The sequence below is a fragment of the Cnephaeus nilssonii genome (genome assembly GCF_951640355.1).
Source record: "Cnephaeus nilssonii genome assembly, chromosome: 6".
Lineage (NCBI taxonomy): Eukaryota > Metazoa > Chordata > Mammalia > Chiroptera > Vespertilionidae > Cnephaeus > Cnephaeus nilssonii.
Genome location: NC_137077.1, coordinates 61,783,321 through 61,804,454, shown reverse-complemented (window position 1 = coordinate 61,804,454; position 21,134 = coordinate 61,783,321). Strand labels below are relative to the sequence as shown.

Below are 21,134 nucleotides of genomic sequence, written 5' to 3'. Positions count from 1 at the left end.
AAGAAAATTAAGATCCCCCAGTATTAAATAACTTGTTAATAAATTGTGACACTGGAAAGATTAATAGCAAATGTTGACAATTAAATCATTGCTTTTTTGAGAAGTGAGAAACTGAAAGAATTCTAGTATTACCATATTTTAAAAGCAGTGATTTATTTATTTTTTTGTCCTTTAGGAGACATAAGATATCTGAATCAGTTACACCAAGAGTCCATATCTCTATTCTATTGTTTTAAATCCTGATCTGTATATCACATGCTCTCAGGGGCCTCAGATTTTTATATTTGCTACTGCATATTTGTATATCCTCTTTTTCTAAGAAGCATACAGACATTAATCCAATCCTCCCTGTCACTGGGTGAGATAAATACAGATCATAGCTATTCACGTGGCGATTTGTGCTATGTAATATTTATGTGTGGTACATCCCTGCCACTAATCTGACTTATGCTCGGCTTCCCAGGGGATGAGAGAAATGCTGGCAGACCCCTCCTGTCACTACGTAAAGGTGGGGGGTGCCGGGAAACCTTTCTGTGCTGTGCGAGTGGCAAGCACGGAGACCGAAAGTGCAGCCCTTCATCTCGGAAACCCCGCTTTGATCCCCGCAGTTTTGCTGAACCAGGGCATCTTAGGAGGAACTCGAAATGAGTATTGGAAAAAGCATCTGTTTATTTCCTGAGGGGGATAAACTTTCTAGTGGCATCACTGAAAGCAATATACAGATAAAATTGTAGTGTGGGCAGTAATATTCTCTCCAAAGGTAATACCCAGACACAGCTAAAGCATTCTGGGATAAGCCTCAATCCCCCTTACTAAGGCAATGGTAAAACATAATCAGCCAAGTAAGCTTAGGGAAATATGTCTACTCCTGTTCACATTCTGCTCCTTTATCATTTTCCTTCTGCACCATTCAGCAATAACTCTGTTTGCCCTGAGCCAGTGCCCAGCGCCCAGTCACAGTTCCCTACATTGGGCCTGATGTTCTCATTCATCAGCAGTTACTACAGGGCACCTGCCAGTGTGCTGGGCACCGTTCCAGGCACTGGAGATACAGAAGGGAGGAAAGCGTTGTCTCTGTCACTGGCATGTGAAAATCTGTGAAAATCTGTAGTTTTTCACAGCAGCATTTCTATTTCACTGTTCATGATATTTTTAATAGTCTGTGTTGTTAATGAAACTTCGAGGCCTAAAGAGCCTCACCAACGCCTGTTCTGCTGAATGCACATATGCTGGTTGCTTTTAAAATGCATTTTCTCTTTTTATGTTACCGCTTTGGGGTGAGGGTCTCACAGACCCCTCACTTTGTTTGGGGAGTGACGAAAACTATCCTAAGATTAGGGCTTTCCGTGGTCCTTAAATCTCATTTAGTTTCTCTCTGGGTGATATCGTATCATGTAACTGCCCTCCTCCAATCAGTCACAGCAACACAAACTCTCTCCTTGTTCAGATTCCCTTTCTTAGTGACAGACGTCAATATCCCCCAAACAAGTCAGAAAACTTCAGGTCCTCTTGTCTCTCACAGTTCCTCCTCCCTTCCCCCCCTACCCCTCACCACACACACTAATTTGTCTCTAACTCAGGGCAGTTCTTCCTCAATACCTGACTCCATGCCCTCCACATCGCTACTGGTGGATTTCATTCAGTCTCTGGTGAGTCCTCTACTTGCCCGCCCCACCCCTCCCCACACATCCACCCTATCCTACTGCCTTGGCATTTACAGCCTAAGTCTTAGCCTCCCTTGCAGGTAGGTGTGGCCAGGCACCAAGTTCTTGCCTTTGGGATGTGAACAGAAGGAGGCCAGTGGTGGGTGTAAGAGAGCTGTCTTTCTCCTTCCACCTGGTGAATGCAGACAGAGTAAAGTCCTCGGGCAGAAGTCTCCAAACTTCCTCGGTTCACAGGGCCCTTGGTACGTCAGTGGTCTTTCACAGTACCTCTAGGTCAAATAAAATATCAACAGTTCCATTCATTAAGTACTTAGGCCCAAACAGCATAGTATATAATTATATCCTAACCACTTAGTAACCATTTAAAAAATACATATAAATCAAAACAACCACAAGTATTTAGTAACGGTGTGTGTGTGTGTGTGTGTGTGTGTGTGTGTGTGTGTGTAGGTTGGGCATTGCACAACTTCTCAAACCTTCAAATAAAATTAAATATTACAATCTCATTTTCTGTTCCACATTGGTTTGGACTTTTTTTTTTTTCCATAACAACTACCAAAAACCCAGCTTTAGAAAGACAGGGTTGGAAAAATGCTATCTCCAGCTAATCAGTGGTGTTGTGTCCAACAGATACCAAGTAGGGCTGTATTTCCTTCAGAAATTTAAAATTGTTCCTGGTGGTCCTGTGAGTTCACTGTGGAACTTGAGGCACCCTAGTGCACAGTTTGGAAACCAGGATAAAACAGAATCACCAAGTGGAAGAGTCTAGATCCCTGAATCTCTATGTGGATGTGAGCTGGCTGCTGATCAGGAGCACCCACCTTAGACTTGTATATAAGCAGAATAAACTTCTTTTGTGGTTCAGCCATTATTCATTTTTGGATTTGTTGGCACAACCTAGCCTAACTGCAGTGGTCTTTAAATGGATCTCCTTAACCCAAATCTAATGCCTTTCTTCCCAACACTTCATGTCATCATTACCAAATAAATTGCTCTACACTAATAATAGGCTGAGCTTTTCCAAACTCAAATCTGAGCATTTATTTGCTTCTCAGTCTCTCTTCCACCCTTCTTTTCTGATGCACCAAACCCTAAGTCAGTGGCTCCCAATCTTGACTACATGTTAGGATCACATGGGGCACTTTAAAAATATAGCAAGGTCCAGTTCCTTGAAGAGCACAAACTACCACAACTTACCCAGTGTGAACTGGATATTAAATAGCCCTGTAACTATTCAGGAATTTTTTTCAATTACAAATTTTAAAACTCAAAATAAGGAGTAGAGGGAGGAGGAGGTGGAGGAGAGGTGGAGAAATGCTTCACTGAAAAATTACACCAAATGTTTAAAAAGAATAAACATCAATTCTATATAATCTCTTCCAAAAAATAGAAGAGGAAGAAATGTATTTCCTAATTCATTTTATGAAGCTATATTATTAGCCTGATAGCAATACCAAAGATAGTACAAAAAGAAAACTACAGATTATGTCCCTCATGAATACAGATGCAAAAAAAAAAAATCCTTAACAAAATATTAGCAAATAGAATTCAGTAACATATAAAAAGAATTATATACCATGAGCAAATGGAGATTATTTGGAAATGCAAGATTGGTTTATATTAGAAAATTAATCAATGTAATCCACTACATTATCACACTAAAGAAGAAAAATCACATGATCATATCAATCAATGCAAAAAATGTTGACAAAATTCAAATTCATTCATGATAAAAAAACATCTTCCAGAAAAATAAGAATAGAGGGGAACTTCTTCAACTTGATAAAGAGTATCTACAAAATCCAACCACTAACGTAGCATTGAATGATGACACATGGAATGCTTTTCCCCTAATGTCAGAGATGGACTTGCACTGGGCAGAATCCTTGTAAGAGCCTGTGTTGTTCCTCTGCCTTTAACACCTCCCCTCCCTGCATTTGCTGAGCCAAGGCTGTTTCAAGACAGCTCATGGATACCTCCTCCAAGGCACTGTCCAGAGCACATTGCTCAAGTCCCCCAGCCCCTGTCTGATGAGGGATCCTCCCTTTTGCAACATGATAGGCCTTCCTGTATTGACTGCCATAGCCCTTATCATTCTTTGTTGTAATCGTCACTTTTTATCTGTCTCCCCACTTTCAGCAACTGTTTTTACAATTGTTCACTTCCTAATTCCTTGTTCATTTAGCCCCTGAATTTTAGGGAACTTCCAAAATTAGAAGTACCTCCCTTTTTCTGGTTTAAGCCTAATTATACTTTTTAAATAAGAAATGAGGTAAGGCCCTAACTGGTCTGGCTCAGTAGATAGAGCGTCGGCCTTCGGACTAAAAGGTCCCAGGTTCGATTCTGGTCAAGGGCATGTACCTTGGTTGCAGGCACATCCCCAATAGGAGGTGTGCAGGAGGCAGCTGATTGATGTTTCTCTCTCATCGATGTTCCTGACGCTCTATCCCTCTCTCTTCCTCTCTGTAAAAAATCAATAAAATATTTTTTAAAAAAAGAAATGAGGTAAGAAATTTCAGACACTGAAGAGTTTCACAGAACAAAATATGATTATTATGATATACCTTTAGTCCATGTAAAGCAGTATTACAAAATTCTAAAATGGTCTAATATGGGTTTTGAATGCACTAGGCCTATGATACTTCTCGGCTTTTCTTTCGGAATTATTATTTTTTTTGTATGTCCAGATAGTTCCAGACTCTGACCAATGTTTGGGGGCAGACACAGAGATTTTGCCAGCCTTCCCGCTCCAGGCCCTTTCTTCTGGGATGTCTGGTTCTTTTTATAAATGCTATCGAGGGAGCTACAATTGGTAGTTCAGTCATAATTCCATTACCTCATTCAGGTAGGCCTCATGGGCAGGCTGTCTTTATTCTTTCACAGCAAGCTGCCGTACTGTGGGAACACAATTCTTCACAGAATTTTTGCAATGATGCATGTTCCATTTTTGCACTAATATACTAGGTGTACCAGTTAATAATGTGGATGTTGTAATTTTAAAAAAGCCACGATAATTTCAAGAGAAACATCAAAAGTGCTTTATTTAAAGTAATGTCCATCACTAGCTACACATTTCCCCCATCTTTCAGGTAATTTGTGGATACCATCCCAATAGAACTTTTCTTGTTTTGAGTCAAACCATTCAGAGACCCAATTTTTCACTTCTTCATACCTTTTGAAGTGCTGCTTAGAAAGTGTGTGTGCCATCGATTGGAACACATGGTAATCTGAAGGAGCAAGGTCTGGTGAATACAGCGGATGGGTTAATACTTTCCAGGCAAGATCTTTTAACGTGTCTTTAACTGGTTTTGAAGTGTGTGATGGTGCGTTATCATGAAGCAAGAATTACTTTGCCGTGTCTTCTGGAACATTCTGGTCGTTTCACGATCAAAGCGTGGTTCAAATAGATTATTTGTTGTTGGTAGCAATAAGTATTAACGGTTTCACCTGGTTTTAGAAGCTCGTAATACACCACTCCTTCCTGATCCCACCAAACGCAGAGCATTGTCTTCTTTCCGAAGCGATTTGGCCTTGCAGTTGATGTTGGTGGTTGACCTGGATCAACCTATGATTTTGTGCATTTGGGATTCTCAAAATAAATCCACTTTTCATTGCCAGTCATAAATTCAATGCAAAAAAGCCTTTCTTTCGTGCCACAAAAGCAACATTTTACTGATGACTTTTCGGTTTTCCATTTGTCTTTTGTTCAGTTGATGTGGCACCCATTTTCCTTCCTTTAAAATCTTTCCCATTGCTTATAACCAATCGGAAATTGTTTGCTGAGCAACGTTTAATCTTTCTGCAAGTTGTTTTTGAGTTTGGCATCTTCATCCAATAATGCTTGTAATTGTTGGTCTTCAAACTATTTTGGTTGATCTGTACATTCTTTGTCTTTCACATCGAAATCATCACTTTAAAGTGTTTAAACCAGTGTTCACAAGTATCTTGAGAAGGAGCATGCTCACCATAAGCTTCCCGAAGTATACGATAACTTTTTCTTCAAAATAAAGTAATGAATTAAAACTTTTTGCAAATGCTCTTTTTTTGGCACGAAATTTGACATTTTTAAGTGTAAAAATATCTATGATGTTAACACCTTCAGCAAATTTGACATATGAAGTTTTGAAGCTTGCTGTCAATACAACAAAATAGCATACATATCAAATTGCATATATATCAACATATGTGTAACTCCATCTATTAAAAAAGTCCGCATTATTAACTGGTACACCTAGTAAAGTATATATTGTGCAACTCCCCAATCCTAGTAGCATTTTATTGATATTGTGAACTTTATGGATTAACTTAGGGAGAATTGGCTGATTGGAGGTATTGGGTTATGCTATCCACTGGAATATTAGTTTCTAGATGGGAAGGTTTTCTCTGTTTTGTACAGTGCTGTGTCGCCAAACCCTAGAACAGTGCCTGGCACATAGTAGGTGTTTAGTTTTCATTGAATGAAGGAATGGATGCCTTTCCATTTGTTCTGACCTTATAGCCCTCAGAAGTGTTTTAAATTTTTCCTTCACATTTTTCATTAATGTTTTTCTTAGAGATTTAACTTTTTGGCTATTGTAAATGTTTTTTTCTCCAGTGATAACTTCTAACAGGCTGATGTTTGTTTATGTAAGGGTTATGGTTTTTTGCATATTAATTTTGTAACCATCTATGTTACTAAATTTTCTGATTTGTTTCACTGCGGAGCTTGATTTAGTAAGCCTTGATATGTAAGTGAACTCATGCGAATGAATGCATCTGTCTTCATTTCTGTTTGCCATTAGATCATTATGCAAACATTAAACACCAAGAAAGACATGAAATGATTGATTAATCTAGTGGAGAGTGCAAGTTAGCTCACAGCAAACTCCAGAAGCATGTTCCTCCCTCTCCAGACCGCTTCTTTTCTCCTACCCCTTCAGACATTCCCATAAAATATGTAGTCAATCCTTCAGGGACTAGAGATACTTATTGGAAGTTAACATTCTTGTGATCCAGCGCATTTTCTTGCAGCAATATTCTATCTTTCCTCCTGAGTTTTGCGTAATTTAGATTCTGCCTATGGTCTGTTCCACTTAGCTAATCCTGATCGATAAGTACAGACAGATTAGACAGAAGACAAAATTGTGGCACAAATGTCGCATTTGGAACAGCAAGCCTTCAGTTTACATTGTTGGCAGGAATGTCTCCTCCATGCTTCCTTCCCCCACCACCCACACTGTGGCATGCTGGTTCCTGAACCATTTGCCTCTGTGATTAGGCTGTAAGCACCTCAGATTTTTTCCATCTTTCCATTTCATTGTCTGACTCACGGTAGGCACTCAATAAATGCTTGAATCAATGAATGCACAAATTGCTCAATTAAGTAGGGCATGGATATTTTCTATCTTTTATGGTATTAAAATTAGCCCTGGGGAAAAGATTTGAAATATTTTAAAACAAGAAGGTAGTTGACTCTGGCTAATTTAAAAAGTAGCTCAGCCCTCAGTGGTTGGTGCGTCGGCCTGCGGACTGAAGGGTCCCAGGTTCAATTCTGGTCAAGAGCATGTACCTCAGTTTCGGGCTCTATCCCTGGCCCTGGTCAGGGTGTGGGAGGCAACCAATCAATGTGTCTCTCTCACATCGATGTTCCTCTCTCTGTCTCCCCACCTCCCTTCCACTCTCTCTAAAAATCAATGCAAAAAAATATCTTCAGGTGAGGATTAACCAAAAAAAAAAAAAAGAGCCCAGATGGATTTGTATTGTAACAGAGACCAAATTAAACTACAGGAATTGAGCTCTTCTAGATTTTCAGGGTTCAGCCAGAAGCCTTGGAAGGACCTGGGTTCCTTGTGAAGAAAACCGTGTTGTCCACACGGCAGGAGACTGCACCTTTGTGTGAGCATCTCATTCATGCAGGAAGCTCGTTCTTGAAAACCTGAATAGGAATAGAGTCTTGTGAATTGAAACTTACTTCTCTCTTTGCCAGGTAGTATATTTCATCGTTGCTTCTTTGTGCATTTCTGACTGACCTTCAAGATGGACCCTTAAAAAACTATGCTTCCAACTTTTCAAGTTAGAATCTATAATCAAATGTTTACATTTTCAGGGTTGTTCTACATGTTTAAAGAAAATGCAGAAAATTCTTTTGTTGGGCAAAATTGTTGAGCACATTACGTCCCTGTAGTGTTATGTAATTTAATTTATTACTAAATTATTTTAATTATTAACTTTATTTTTTAAAGTAGTTTATACCTGGCTTTCTGCCAGGAAGGATTTGGAGCGGGAGTTGTTTGTTTAGCTGATCTCTGCAAATATCAGTTGGGCCTACGTATGTTTTTATTGCTGTGTAGGGGGGTGTTTTACTGCGTTTTAAGGTGAAATGCACACAGTGGTGGACTTTTGTTACAAGTGCTTCTGCTAAATGATTTAAAAGGCTCTGTGCTTTTTGTATACTTGACAAGAATTGTGATTCCTGAATTGCAGACATTGTGTAATCTCACATAAAATGTAGTTAATGAAGCTGACATCACTCATACCCATAAACCCTTCCTTGGCTTCTACTTTAACGGGCAGCAACAGCTCACGTATGCACTGTCATGAAACACCCATGAAAAAGAAGTGCGCTGGGTGCCAAGGTCACAGGACCTGGCACTCTCAAAAGCCCTGTCTGGATGACATTCCGGGCGTCACAGAGGAAGTTGGTGACCTGTCCCTGCCCCCCACTCGCCTGCTTTCCCATGGCACTCTGTTTTTTTTAATAGATGAGAGATTATTTCCTTCCCCAACATGATTTGACTTGTTTCACCTGTAGGTGGGATAGTATAGCAGCAACAACAATTTAAAAACCTTTATGATAAACATTCATTTACATTTTTAAAACAATTACCTCTGTTATATGTAATTAAGAAAGGGGCAGAGGTGTCTGTTCTTGCATTTTAAATAATGCCTTTGATGTCCCAGAAGTTCATAACCCCTGAAATTCATAACCTGATCCAGAAGGATTTGGAAAACTGTCCACTTTCCCCATCCCTACCCAAAATTGTGTACGCAGAGGGGGCATAACATCACAGAGAATTTTAAAGCAGTGTTTATCATAATTAGCCTCTGGACTCCTGCATGCTGACTCTACTCATTTTTATTTCAGAAAGGAAGGGTAGTCTTCAAGTTTTCTTACCTTCGGTTGTGGCTAAAATCGAAAGATTTGGATTTTCTCTTAGTGTAAAGACATTATCCCCATAGGATCTGTAAGATTTTACATCTTTATGTGTAGAGAATGAGGACTTTGCAGCAATTACCCAGGTTTCTGAGGGCCAAACCTTCTTTACCATATCGTGACATACTCTGTAAGAAGTGATGAGTTGCTATATGAGGCCATTGTACTTTGTTTTCTGAACGACAGAAAGAAAGAAAGAAAGAAAGAAAGAAAGAAAGAAAGAAAGAAAGAAAGAAAGAAAGAAAGAAAAGCTCAAACATGTAGAAAGCTCTCTTCTATTGCTTGAGTCATCTTCTTCGCTGAAATGTAACTTGGACTCTGGTTACACTGTATGCATCTGCATCATTATTTTAAAACTAGAGTCCCGGTGCACGAAATTTGTGCACTCGGGCAGGTCCCTCAGCCTGGCCTGTGCCCTCTCGCAGTCCAAGACCTCTTGGGGGATGTCCAACTGCCGTGGGCAGGGAGCGGGCCTAAGCTGTCAGTCGGACATTCTTAGTGCTGCCGCGTGGAGGTGGGAGAGGCTCCCGCCACCGCCGCTGTGCTCACCAGCAATGAACCTGGCTTCTGGCTGAGCAGCGCTCCCCTGTGGGAGCACACTGACCACTACGGGGCAGCTCCTGCGTTGAGTGTCTGCCCCCTGGTGGTCAGTGCATGTCATATCAACTGGTCGTTCCACTGTTCAGTTGATTTGCACATTAGCCTTTTATTATATAGGATGGTCTAGCCCAGTGGTCGGCAAACTCATTAGTCAACAGAGCCAAATATCAACAGTACAACGATGGAAATTTCTTTTGAGAGCCAAATTTTTTAAACTTAAACTTCTTCTAACGCCACTTCTTCAAAATAGACTCGCCCAGGCCGTGGTATTTTGTGGAAGAGCCACACTCAAGGGGCCAAAGAGCCGCATGTGGCTCGCGAGCCACGGTTTGCCGACCACGGGTCTAGCCCCTTCTTTTACAGCTCTCATTTCCCTTTAGAGTTACAAGGAGAGAAACCAGAGAAAGCCACTTGAGAATGGCAGAAAACAAAGGGCGAAGAGTATCATTTGTACATAAGCCATATGGGACTATTTATTGTGAACCTAGAGTGAACTGTCCCACTGGTACCCATTTTAATAACCTACAATGGAATATCTGCATGCAATCTTTATGAGGCACTCTGCAAATTGCAATGAAAAGAGGCCACAGATCTTTGCACATAAAAGAAAACGTGGCAAGAGTTCCTGGGGAGGCCTCCGTTCCTCACACACAAAACCCCTTGTGTTTCTAATCTCATTTCATAAGGCAAATGCTTTTCTTTTTCAACAGAGGAATTCAAGGGCTCCACCTTCGTCGAGCTGATGAAGAAGGAAGGCACCACCCTGGGACTGACAGTGTCGGGCGGAGTGGACAAGGACGGCAAGCCGAGAGTATCTAACCTGCGGCAGGGAGGAATTGCAGCCAGGTAACCTCATCTCGGGGAAGTGTGGACAAAGGGACACAGGGTGAAATCAACTCAAACACTAAAGCTCCCCCAGAGAAGGTCACTGATTAATAAATGACAGCTGCCATGCACAGGGCAGAAGCGTGGTGGGGCGTGGTTCAGAGTGAGGCTTTTTGCCTGTGCCAAAGTCACCGGGGAGGTCATCTCAGGAGCAGCCAGACCCTCATGAGGTTTTAATGTTAAAACCCCTGTATGGCTGCAGTCCCCAAATGTGCCACTGAACACAGGTGGGCTGCGGTGGGGATGAGACCCTTTGGTCATGTGCGTGGGGAACAGATGATCCAGAGAGGGCACGGCCAGGCCCGACTCTGTGGAACAGTTTTGCGGGTCTGGCATCTTCTCCACTTTTCTACGTGTGGGATCTCCCTTCTCAGCAGACACAGAGGTGATCTGCGAAAGGACAGCAGGCTTAGGCGAGCAGGTCTCATTTTGTGCTTGTTCCCGGTGAGCTGCAGATTGTGCGAGTTATTGCCAAAGGCAGCAAGTCCTGGATGCCGGGCAGGAGTGGGCTTGCTTTGTAGACAGATTCAAAAATCCGCCTCCGGGAGAGGGGATGGAATGGTCAGGTTTCGTTCAAAGTGAGGTTCATGTACCTTAAATCCTGGACACCAATGCTTTTGCCCACATAATCGCCAATTAGGTCTTAGAGTGCTTGCTTTATAAAGTGTCATTTGAAATGGTGATTACTCCAGATGGTGAACCTGTGTGTACAATTAATTTATAAGCTTAGTCCAATTGATCGCTCCATGATCCGAGGTACTGTTTGTAAAACAGGCCGGTGTGGACATAAGCATCCTAATTTCCTTTCTTCAGGCTTTTAAGAGATGTCTTTCCTCACCCGCAGCCTCCTTTTTTGTAACAGTCATGGCCAGTCCGTGATGCTCGGGCTGTGTATGTCTCCAGAGCTTCATGTGAAGCAAGTGAGAACGGGGCGGGGGGGATGCCATTGGCAGTTGTATTGATGCTGTAATTACTAGCAGTGCTGTGCCAGTTGTATTGAGTATTATCAGTCACCAAACATTCCCTGTTTAAGGCACTGACATTTTATAGGTAGTAAACCAAACTAATATAGGATAAGGTCTCTGCCCTGAGGGGACTTATAATCTATTAGAGGAGGTACGGAATAGAAAACGTGAAAAGTTCAATAATAATAACATTGAGCAATAATAACATTGCGTACTAGTGAAAAGAACAACAGGAGTTGTCACAGAGCAGTCAGCAGTTACGTTGCCCAGTGAGTGTCAGTAAACCCGAGGTAACCGTGGCAGCATGTTCAGCAGGCTGCAGCGGATTAGGGAGGCTCGCTGAAAAAGGAATGATTGGAGTTGAACTTATATAAAATCAATGCATTAGGTACTTCTATTTGGGGAGAAAATATTATTGAAGGTCCTAATTTTAAGTCCTGTCATTCGTCTCGCTGTTTGCTCTTGGCTTACAAGTCGAATTTGATGAAAAGCCCACAAGTAGCCGGGGTTCTATGATGGTGGTGAAGAGAAACAAGAATGATACTGAAACCTAGGATTTTTGTTATAATTTCTCCTTCACCAATACTCACCTTGTAAGCCATAAATAGCAAAACAAGCTGATGCTTTCCTTAGCAAATTCCCAGCGAAGACACTGAAAGCTGCGACATGTCCAAAAGACAGGTGGCCAAAATGGGGAAGGATGTGAAGAAAGGAAAAACCCAGTGTGTCCAGGATCTGGATAATCTACCCCCACTCCCCCCGAGAAAACCAACCCTTTATGGGCAGAGCAACTAAAAAAAAAATATTCTCTGTATTTGGTTTCATGGTTCTCTCTAAAAATAGAAGCGGCACAGGGTTGGGGGAAAATCGGAGACAGCCACAGATCCAGAGCAAGACTCCTAAAGGTTAACAGTCAGCATGAGTAAGGGGGGTCATGGACTCTCTCATCCACCTGGCTGTATTCCCGCTCCGAGGACCAGCCAGAGCCGGGACTGCTGCTCCGTGGGCCTTGCGTGATCATCAGGAAGGGAACGTGGAAATGTAGTCGGACAGGCCTGTGGAGAGGATGGGTCCACTGAGGCGACATGCCCTGTTTTGCAGAAGTGACCAGCTGGATGTGGGTGACTACATCAAAGCCGTGAATGGGATCAACCTGGCCAAGTTCCGCCATGATGAGATCATCAGTTTGCTGAAGAACGTCGGGGAGAGAGTGGTTCTTGAAGTCGAGTATGAGCTGCCGCCAGTCTGTAAGTAATTGTCACCCAAGGCAGAATGGCCGCACCACGTTTTTGCCTAAAAGGTTGTTTCTTATTTTGTTCCTTTTTGCCATCATTGTCTCATTACTGGAATGGCAGAGTATAGTTTCTTGATATATAAAAATTATTTGAGCCCTAGTCGGTTTGGCTCAGTGGATAGAGTGTCGGCCTGGGGACTCATGGGTCCTGGGTTCAATTCCAGTCAAGGGAACATGTCTCGGTTGCAGGCTCCCAGCCCTGGTCGGGGGCATGTGGGAGGCAACCAACTCATGTGTCTCTCTCACATCGGTGTTTCTCTCTGTCTCTCCCTCTCCTTTCCACTATCTCTAAAAATCAATGGGAAAATATCCTCAGGTGAGGATTAAAAATAATAATAATAATAGTAATTGTTTGAATTGATAAGCTTATAACCTGCTCAGGAAGAATTGAAGAGTATAGATATCAGTGAAATTGTATAGAAACCACTTTCTATTAAGGTGACCTGTGAACATTGTATATGCCAGTTAAGCTATTTTAATAAACAGTAAACATCTTTGTAAGTTCTGTGTATTACGTTCCAGCCAGGCTTTGTACTTAGTGTCGATGTTTAGGAAAGGCATGTTTAATGTGTTTTATATTGATTCTTTACTGTTATGTTAATTTCTGAAGCATGAAAATTGATTTAGAACACATTATTGTCAAGTAATAATAATAATATTAATAATAATAATGTAACAAGAGCAGCCAACACATTTTGAGAACTTATAAATGTCTGACATTGTATGGAACCTGACTTGCATTGATACATTTATTTCTCATCACAAGGACAGTCAGCATAGCAGAGCTCAACTCGAGTGTCAGTAGTCACGTTAGAATTCCAGCTCCACTTTTTACTACCTATATGCCTTTGAGAAAGTTACTTAAGCTTTCTGGGTCTCAGTTTTCACATCTGGAAAATGGGCATGTTAGTTACTACTCATAGATCTGTTATGAGGATTAAATGAGTAAGTATTTGTAATGTACTTAGAACAATAAACATTTTTGGTAAATAATCAATACACAAATTAATCAATACTCAAGATAGGCATTATTATCATTATTATTCTCATTCTACAGAGGCTTAAGTTAATATCTTTCCCAAATTAGTAAGCAACAAAGTCAGTATCTGAATTCAGACTCCCTGACTCCAAAGTCCATATGCTTCTTCAGTGTGAGGTATACCTTATGCCATGTGTTACTGCTGCCCTACCTTTAAGCTCTGCTATTCTACAACCACCTCTCCCACTATTAAGCTATTAACATGGATGCTATCCTGAGAAAATTCTTTGCTTTTCTGTCCTGGTGAGAACTTAGACTGAATATTAATACTCAATTAAAATGTATTTGTTCAGCAATAATTTATTGAGCATTTATTAAGTTCTAGCCACCACTATGTACATTGGTGGAGTTTACATGCTAATGGGGAGACAGGCAACAAAATAAAACCACAATAAAAAAGTTAACTATATAGCATGAATGCTGTGGGAAAAGAAAGAGCAAGGAGAGGCGTCGGAGTGCTGGCGTGGGGTGGCAATTTAGGATAGTTAGGAACAGCTTTGCTGGGAAAGTTGGCTGTGTGGATTTCAGGGGGAAGAGAATTGAAGAAAGATGGAACAGCCATTGCTGGGATCCATCAGCAGGAATATATCTGGAATTGTTCTAGAAACATTAGGAAGGGCAGTGTGGCTATAGCAGACTGAGCATGAAGAGAAGTAGGAGAGAGGTCAGAAATGTAAAGGATGAGGTGCTTTTATAGACCATTGGACGGACCTTAAATTCTGCTCGAATGATACAGGGGCAGAGGAGTGACATGGCCTGGTTTATACTTTCGAAGGCTCCCTCTGGCCGCGGTGTGAGAATAGACTGCCATGGCAAAGGTAGAAGCTAAGACATCGGTTGGGGGGCTATTACAGTGATCCAGGTGAGAGGTGGTGGTGGAAAAACACCATCACATTCTTTTTTTTATGTTTTTATTGATTTTTAGAGATAAAGGAAGGGAGAGGGTTAAGAGAAACATCGATGTGAGAGCAAAACATCAATCGGCTGCCTCCTGCATGCACTCAACAGGGGACCGAACCCACAACCTGGGCCTGGGCCCTGACCGGGAATTGAACCAGTCACCTTTTGGTGCAGTCTGACACTCAACAAGCCGAGCCACATCGGCCACATCGGCCAGGCCCCATCACATTATTGATCTATTATGAAGGCAGAGCCAACAGGATCTTCTGACAGATTTGATGTGGGTTGTGCAGAAATAGAGGCGTCAAGGACCATCCCAGACATTGAGCCTGAGCAACCAGAGGATGGAGTTGCTGTGAATGGGGTGGCTAAGAAGGTGGGCAGAGTTGCTTTGCGAGGGAAAGATCAGAAGTTCATTGCTTAAAATGCTGCAGTTGAGGTGCCTGCTTGACATGCAAAGAAGAAATGTCAAGAGCTGGAGGTCTGGCTTGGAGTTTGGGAGAAAGATCTGGGCTGGAAATGTAAACTTAAGGTTAATGAGAATACAGGTGGTGTTTGAAGCTTTGGGAGCAGATGACAGCACTCAGGGAGTGAGTGTACATAACCAATCATCGGTTCTTGTACTTAATATAAAGTCTAACACCAAAAATTCAACAGTGATTTTATAACAAAATCAATAGAAGTCTGTGTTCAAAACCCTTGCCAACGTTTTTCATTTTCAGCAAGGGTAGGCAATAAAATCCAGTGTAGGAAGCTTGGACTGTGTCACTACTTAAGTATCAGTTTTGCCACTTCCTAGCTTTGTGACCTTGGGCATGCTATTTAAACTCTGTGAGCCTTGGGTTTCTTATCTACAAAATGGCTATAATAGATGTAAAATTTTTCGAAGAATTCAAGGCTATAATCTCATAAAGTATTTAGATCATTACCAGGCATTCAATAAGCCATAGTGATTATTACCATTTTTATTATTATTATACTGAAAGGACTATGTTTTCTTGAACTTTAAAAGAGTCTGTTTGCTTTGAAATTGCTACTTCAAACCAATGCCAAGGAGTTAAGAGAAGCCAGATACCTAGAGCTAATGCTTTTTCATTTAGCGTTTTTACTCCACTGGGGATATGAAAATCAATAAAACACCATCTCTTCCTAAAAGGAACTCTTAGGATAGCTTTCCAGGGCTAGGGACAGTAGAGGAGATTTGCCAAGTTTATGGGTGATCCAGAGCCGGGCATTTCTGGGAAGATCTGAAGGAGGTTATGCAGGTCCAGTGGGAAGAGGAACTTTCTAGGCAGAGCTTAATGCAAGGAAGTCAGAACACAGCCCAGTGCACGGTTTGAACTACACCCAGATTGGAGTTGCTGGAGCCCACAGAGAAAAACAGAGAGGCCTGGAGGGCTGAGAGGCCTGAGGCCAGCAACAGAAAGAGGAATGAAACAGTGGGGGCCGTGGGCGTGGATCTCGGATGGCATCAAGCAGGCAGTGAAGAGCCTTTGAGGTCTCATAAAGCCAAGGAACGGCATTGCCAGATCTGAGTTTTTAGACTTTTAAAAACCCAAATGGAGAAAATATCAGAAGCTGTAAGCCGAAGGCTGCTACAGTTTTCCAAAAGAGAGGTGATATCCTGAATAAATGCAGCATCCGTAGAGTTAAAGGGGAGAGGGGAGGTATCAGGCATATCGGGGTTAAAACCTATCATGACTTGGTGATTATACCAGCTTTTCCTTCTGCATGCAATAAATCTGATGGGAAATGGGGAAAATTATTTTTAAACACAAAAGTGTGAATTTTAGAGTAGATAGATAGGAGAGGTCTATCCTCCAAGGATTATCTCTGTCATTTTCTATTATGTTTGGGTAAATTAATAAGATCTTTGTGTTCAGCGAGGTTGAAGGAATTAATACGCCTCCCCTTCGCTGCGCTCAGCAGCCCGAGCAGGAGCAGGCCGCCAGCAGTGAGGCCCGGGGGAGGGGAGCGCTCGCTGGCTGCTGAAGACAGGTTGGTTGCCTGAGGCCTAGACTGCTAACTCCTTCACTAATCACAGCAATCTGAGCCTCAGCCAACCCCCCGCCCCGCACCCCCCTACCCCCGAGTCTAGAAAAAAGTGGAAGGGTGTGTGTGTTGTGTGCGTGTGATCTGATAGATGAAAGATGGAACTTTGGTCTTGGGAACACCGCTCACCTTTTTTAAGATTCCGTTTCTTTTTAATTTCTCTATCCTCTCTGGAGGATATGTTTTTATTGATTTTTAGAGAGAGAGGAAGAGAGATAGAGCTGAGAGAGAAACGTCAATCATTGATTGGCTCTCTCCCTTACATGCCTAGACTGGGGATTGAACCTGCAACCTAAGTATGTGCACCGACCGGGAATTGAACCTGAAACCTTTTGGTGTATGTACGGGATGACACTCTAATCTACTGAGCCACCTGGCCAGGGCAAGATTCAGTGTCTTCATGAAAATGAAATGGCCCGTCTACATGAGCTCTAAAGTTCTTTTTGACTTTAAAATTACGTGATGGTTTGAGACTGTATTTAGAAAGAAAATTCCAAACAGTATCAGGTATTTATGTATTAAAGTCTAGAGCAGTGCCTTCAAATTTTTTGATCATATAACCCCTAAAGAATTTTGAAATATATAACCCTCATCCATCTTTTTAGTTAACACCTAAAATTCTTTATCCATAAAGCTTAAATGTTTCAAAAAGATTTCATTTTTGGCATGATTTTATTTATATGTCTTAAGTGCTGTCTTTATTGAAACTTGGAGCTACATATTTTATGGAATATGTCTTATTTTATGGAAAATACAGCAGAGGGTTGGCAAAGGCAATCCTCACTGTTAAACCATCAGCTAGATCAGACTAGCTTTCTATCAGGAGTTCTTCATTAATTCAAATGAATGTGTTGAAGCATGTCTCTGTGACAGCCTCCTTACTTCTCAATTCTTATTCTAAGAGAGATAGATGGTGATGGTGGTGGTGGTGGTGGTGGGCAGGAGCAGTCTCAGATCTCTTCCGCCTGGATCATTCTGGGGTTGAGTCTGGAAGGAGCAGCAGCTCCCAGGGAAAGCTCTTCCTGTGGCAATGGCCGCAGGAAAACACTTCCAATCACTGCTCACACTTTTAACATCCCATCGGCCAAAGCAAGTCACGTGGGCAAGCCTAACATAATGAGGTGGGAAAGAACACAACTCCGATTCCCCTGTTCAGATAGGAGTTGAGGAGTCAGGGAAGTAGCATATAATTTAGAAAAATCTAATTTACCTTAGTAAATTAATATGAATACACATGTAGTACACATAGAAACCAAGGACAACAGTAGAACTAAAATACCAAGGAGAAGTATTTCTTCACTGTGAAATCGGTTTCTACCTAGCCCTTCTATGTACCAGATATGATTCTTTGGGGAAACCATTTAATTGGGTGTTTATGTTCACATACACATATGTAAAGTAATGAGTAAAATTCACATGGCAATATAAAATATCTTGGGTCTGTATATAAAAATGTAGTCACCCAGAACCAATCATACAAATAAAAATTATAAAGACCAGCCTGGCCGGTGTGGCTCAGTGGTTGAGCATCGACCTATGAACCAGGAGGTCACAGTTCAATTCCCAGTCAGGTCACATGCCTGGGTTTCAAGCTCGATCTGCAGTAGGGGGCATGCAGGAGGCAGCCGATCAATGATTCTCTCTAATCATTGATGTTTCTGTCTTTCCTTCTCTGTTCTTCTCTCTGAAATCAATAAAAAAAATTATAAAGACCAAATCTATTTCATTAAGTGTATTAAAATGTAGTCAACATTCACATTGACCTCTGTAAATAATGAGCATCAATAGTGTAGATAACATAAAGCTGTAGATAATCCTAAAAGTCTTTTTTTTTAAATATATATTTATTGATTTTTTACAGACCGGAAGGGAGAGGGATAGAGAGTTAGAAACATCGATCAGCTGCCTCCCGCACACCTCCCACTGGGGATGTGCCCACAACCAAGGTACATGCCCTTGACCGGAATCGAACCTGGGACCCTTCAGTCCGCAGGCCAACGCTCTATCCACTGAGCCAAATCGGTTTCGGCATAAAAGTCTTTATATTAATGTTAGATCTGATTGTAAGATTTAGTGGTCAGCTAGATTTAGCTCAAGCAAAATTAAAATTACAGTGCTTTGCCTTCCATAGCAGACACCCAGCCAACAAGGACAGGTGGCCCAGAATTAGATTTAGTTGTATATAATTGAAAGTTGATTTAATGATTAAGTGAAATAATATTTGCAAACTACTTTGCAGAATTACTGGCACACGGTAGAAGCTCATGAATTATTTCTCCCTGTATCTTTTCCTTTTCTCCCTTACCAATAGAACAAAAAGCTCATGTGTTTAATCAGTTTCTTAAAAGTGGGTCATAGAAATAAGAAAATATTTTTTTTTGTTTGAACTCAAATTTTTTATTTAATTAAATCTGTATCTCAATGGTTTTGGCTAGTTGTATGTACTGACCTAGCTGATTAGAATAAAATGAAATTCCCCCGAGAGCAAGAATATGACATTTAATTAAATCAGCAATGCACAAAAACATTTGGTCAGCTGTAGGTTTATGTTTTTCAGCAGATCCAAGTTCTCATTGTACTTTATGTCTCAGCTAGATGTGTGCAGTTTTGTGAATTTAGCTGAGTGCTTTACATAATCATGTCCATTCCTTTGAAGATTCAGAATTTCTAATAAAATAATTGTAATTAATACTTAATTAAAGCTATCTCCTATTTCTGTAATGGCAAGAAGTATTATTTTTTAAATGCCTTAAATCATATCTATATATTTCTTGATAGTTTTATACAATATAGCCTTCAAGATCTAGTAACAATGTAAAAATGTCATTGATCATGAAAATAACATTAGATAATTAGATATCATTGTAAAAATTTAATACAAGGATCTAAGACCATAAAATTCTATACTTTGCAAACTTCTGTCTCCATGAGTAAAACCATTTTTATATTCATAATGATGAAGTGTTCATTTGTGGATTTTTTTGTTTTTAATTCATCAATAGTATACTATATAACAGAATTATTCACCAGTTTTTTAAAAACAGTCTTAGAGAATAGTGTAGTGACCATACCTTCATACAATTTATAACCTCATACTGTCTGTAATATATTTAGAGATTGCAACTTGAAAATGTAATTTCATTTTGTGAAATGAGAGCAATAAACAGACAAACATGATATCAAATAAAATTAAGTGGATCTTTATTTTATTAGTCAGTAGTAATATTTTAAATGTACTTAGGATTTCTTTTGCCCTCCAAGTTTCATTTGTGTTATGATGTTTTTGTTTAATTGCTTTGCATCATGTCAAAAAAAATCTATTTGTATCAGCCTAATCTTTTAATAGCAATTTGAGAATATTACTTTTCCTTCCTTTGCTAGCTGCAAAAATAAATACATTACTTGTTTGATTAGTTTTACAAAAATTACATTGGTTTTGCTTTTCACAAAGGAAAAACGATTCTATTTATCATATGAAAAGTGTCTCTCTTGTTCTATAGAGTTTTAACAATGTGAATATTACCCTCTACCTAGAAATTGGCTACATAAGAGGAAAAAAAATGCATGTGATTTTGATTCCACTTGAATCTATATGAGTCATGTATGCAGATGACTCTTTTATGGTATTTGTATGTTATTCCAGTTATTTTTTCTAGCATTTCTTTGAAAACAAATTATTGCTGTTTTATTACTCAAAGCAATAATTATTTGAAACAGGAATCTGCAATATTATATGCCACATCAAATGATATATAAATATTATTATGACATAAACTTATGTTTGCCTGTCTCTTTTCTACATTCAGCTGTCCAAGGATCGAGTGTTATTTTCCGAACAGTGGAGGTCACATTACATAAAGAAGGCAATACCTTTGGTTTTGTAATACGAGGTAGGTGATGGTTTAATAGACCGTCAGATATTCTTGGAGAATTTGTCAGTGAAATATTGGGAGTGAACTAGAAAGTCATCCTCAAAAACACTGATCTTTCCAGCACATAAAGTTGCCTTATAATATTTGCACCCATTCTTTCTTTCTTTTTTATTGAATTAACTAGAGGCCCAGTGCACAAATTTGTGCATGGGTGGGATCCAGCTGGCCCGACCCCAATTGGTGGATCTGGGCCGGGCATGTTGGAAGGATGAGATGGTGGGAGGTTGGCCGATCAGGGCTGGGCCAACTGGGGGGAGGTGCCGCGGGTGATTGGCCGGCGGGCTCCGCTCCTGATTGGTGTGGTGGGGGCCCATTGTGGGTGGGGCTGGCTGGGGGGAGGAGCCACAGGTAATTGACTGGATGGCCCCGCCCCCTATTGGAATAGGGGGGTGGTCAGGGGCTGGGCCAGCCAGGGGGAGGGACTGCAGGAGGTTGGCCAGCTGGCCCCACCCGCTATTGGGGTGGGGGGGTGATCAGGGGCGGGGTAAGCTGAGGGAAGGGTCTGCAGGAGGTTGGCCGCCGGCCCTACCCCCAGATCAGGGTGGGAAAGGCCAATGGGGGGGCCAGCTGGGGTGAGGGGCCGAGGGAGGTTGGCCAGCTGGCCCCACCCC

At 41.1% G+C, this 21,134-nt stretch overlaps 1 protein-coding gene across 8 annotated transcripts in view; it reads left to right on the top strand.

The window, feature by feature from the left end:
- GRIP1 (glutamate receptor interacting protein 1) overlaps positions 1–21,134 on the top strand; it is a 669,876-nt gene that overhangs the window by 517,563 nt on the left and 131,179 nt on the right. For all 8 annotated transcript variants that reach the window (XM_079775184.1, XM_079775181.1, XM_079775185.1 and 5 more), the window contains 3 exons: positions 10,167–10,302; positions 12,408–12,553; positions 20,398–20,481. In XM_079775184.1, the coding sequence (XP_079631310.1) occupies positions 10,167–10,302; positions 12,408–12,553; positions 20,398–20,481 (366 nt within the window). The remainder of the gene's footprint in view (positions 1–10,166; positions 10,303–12,407; positions 12,554–20,397; positions 20,482–21,134) is intronic.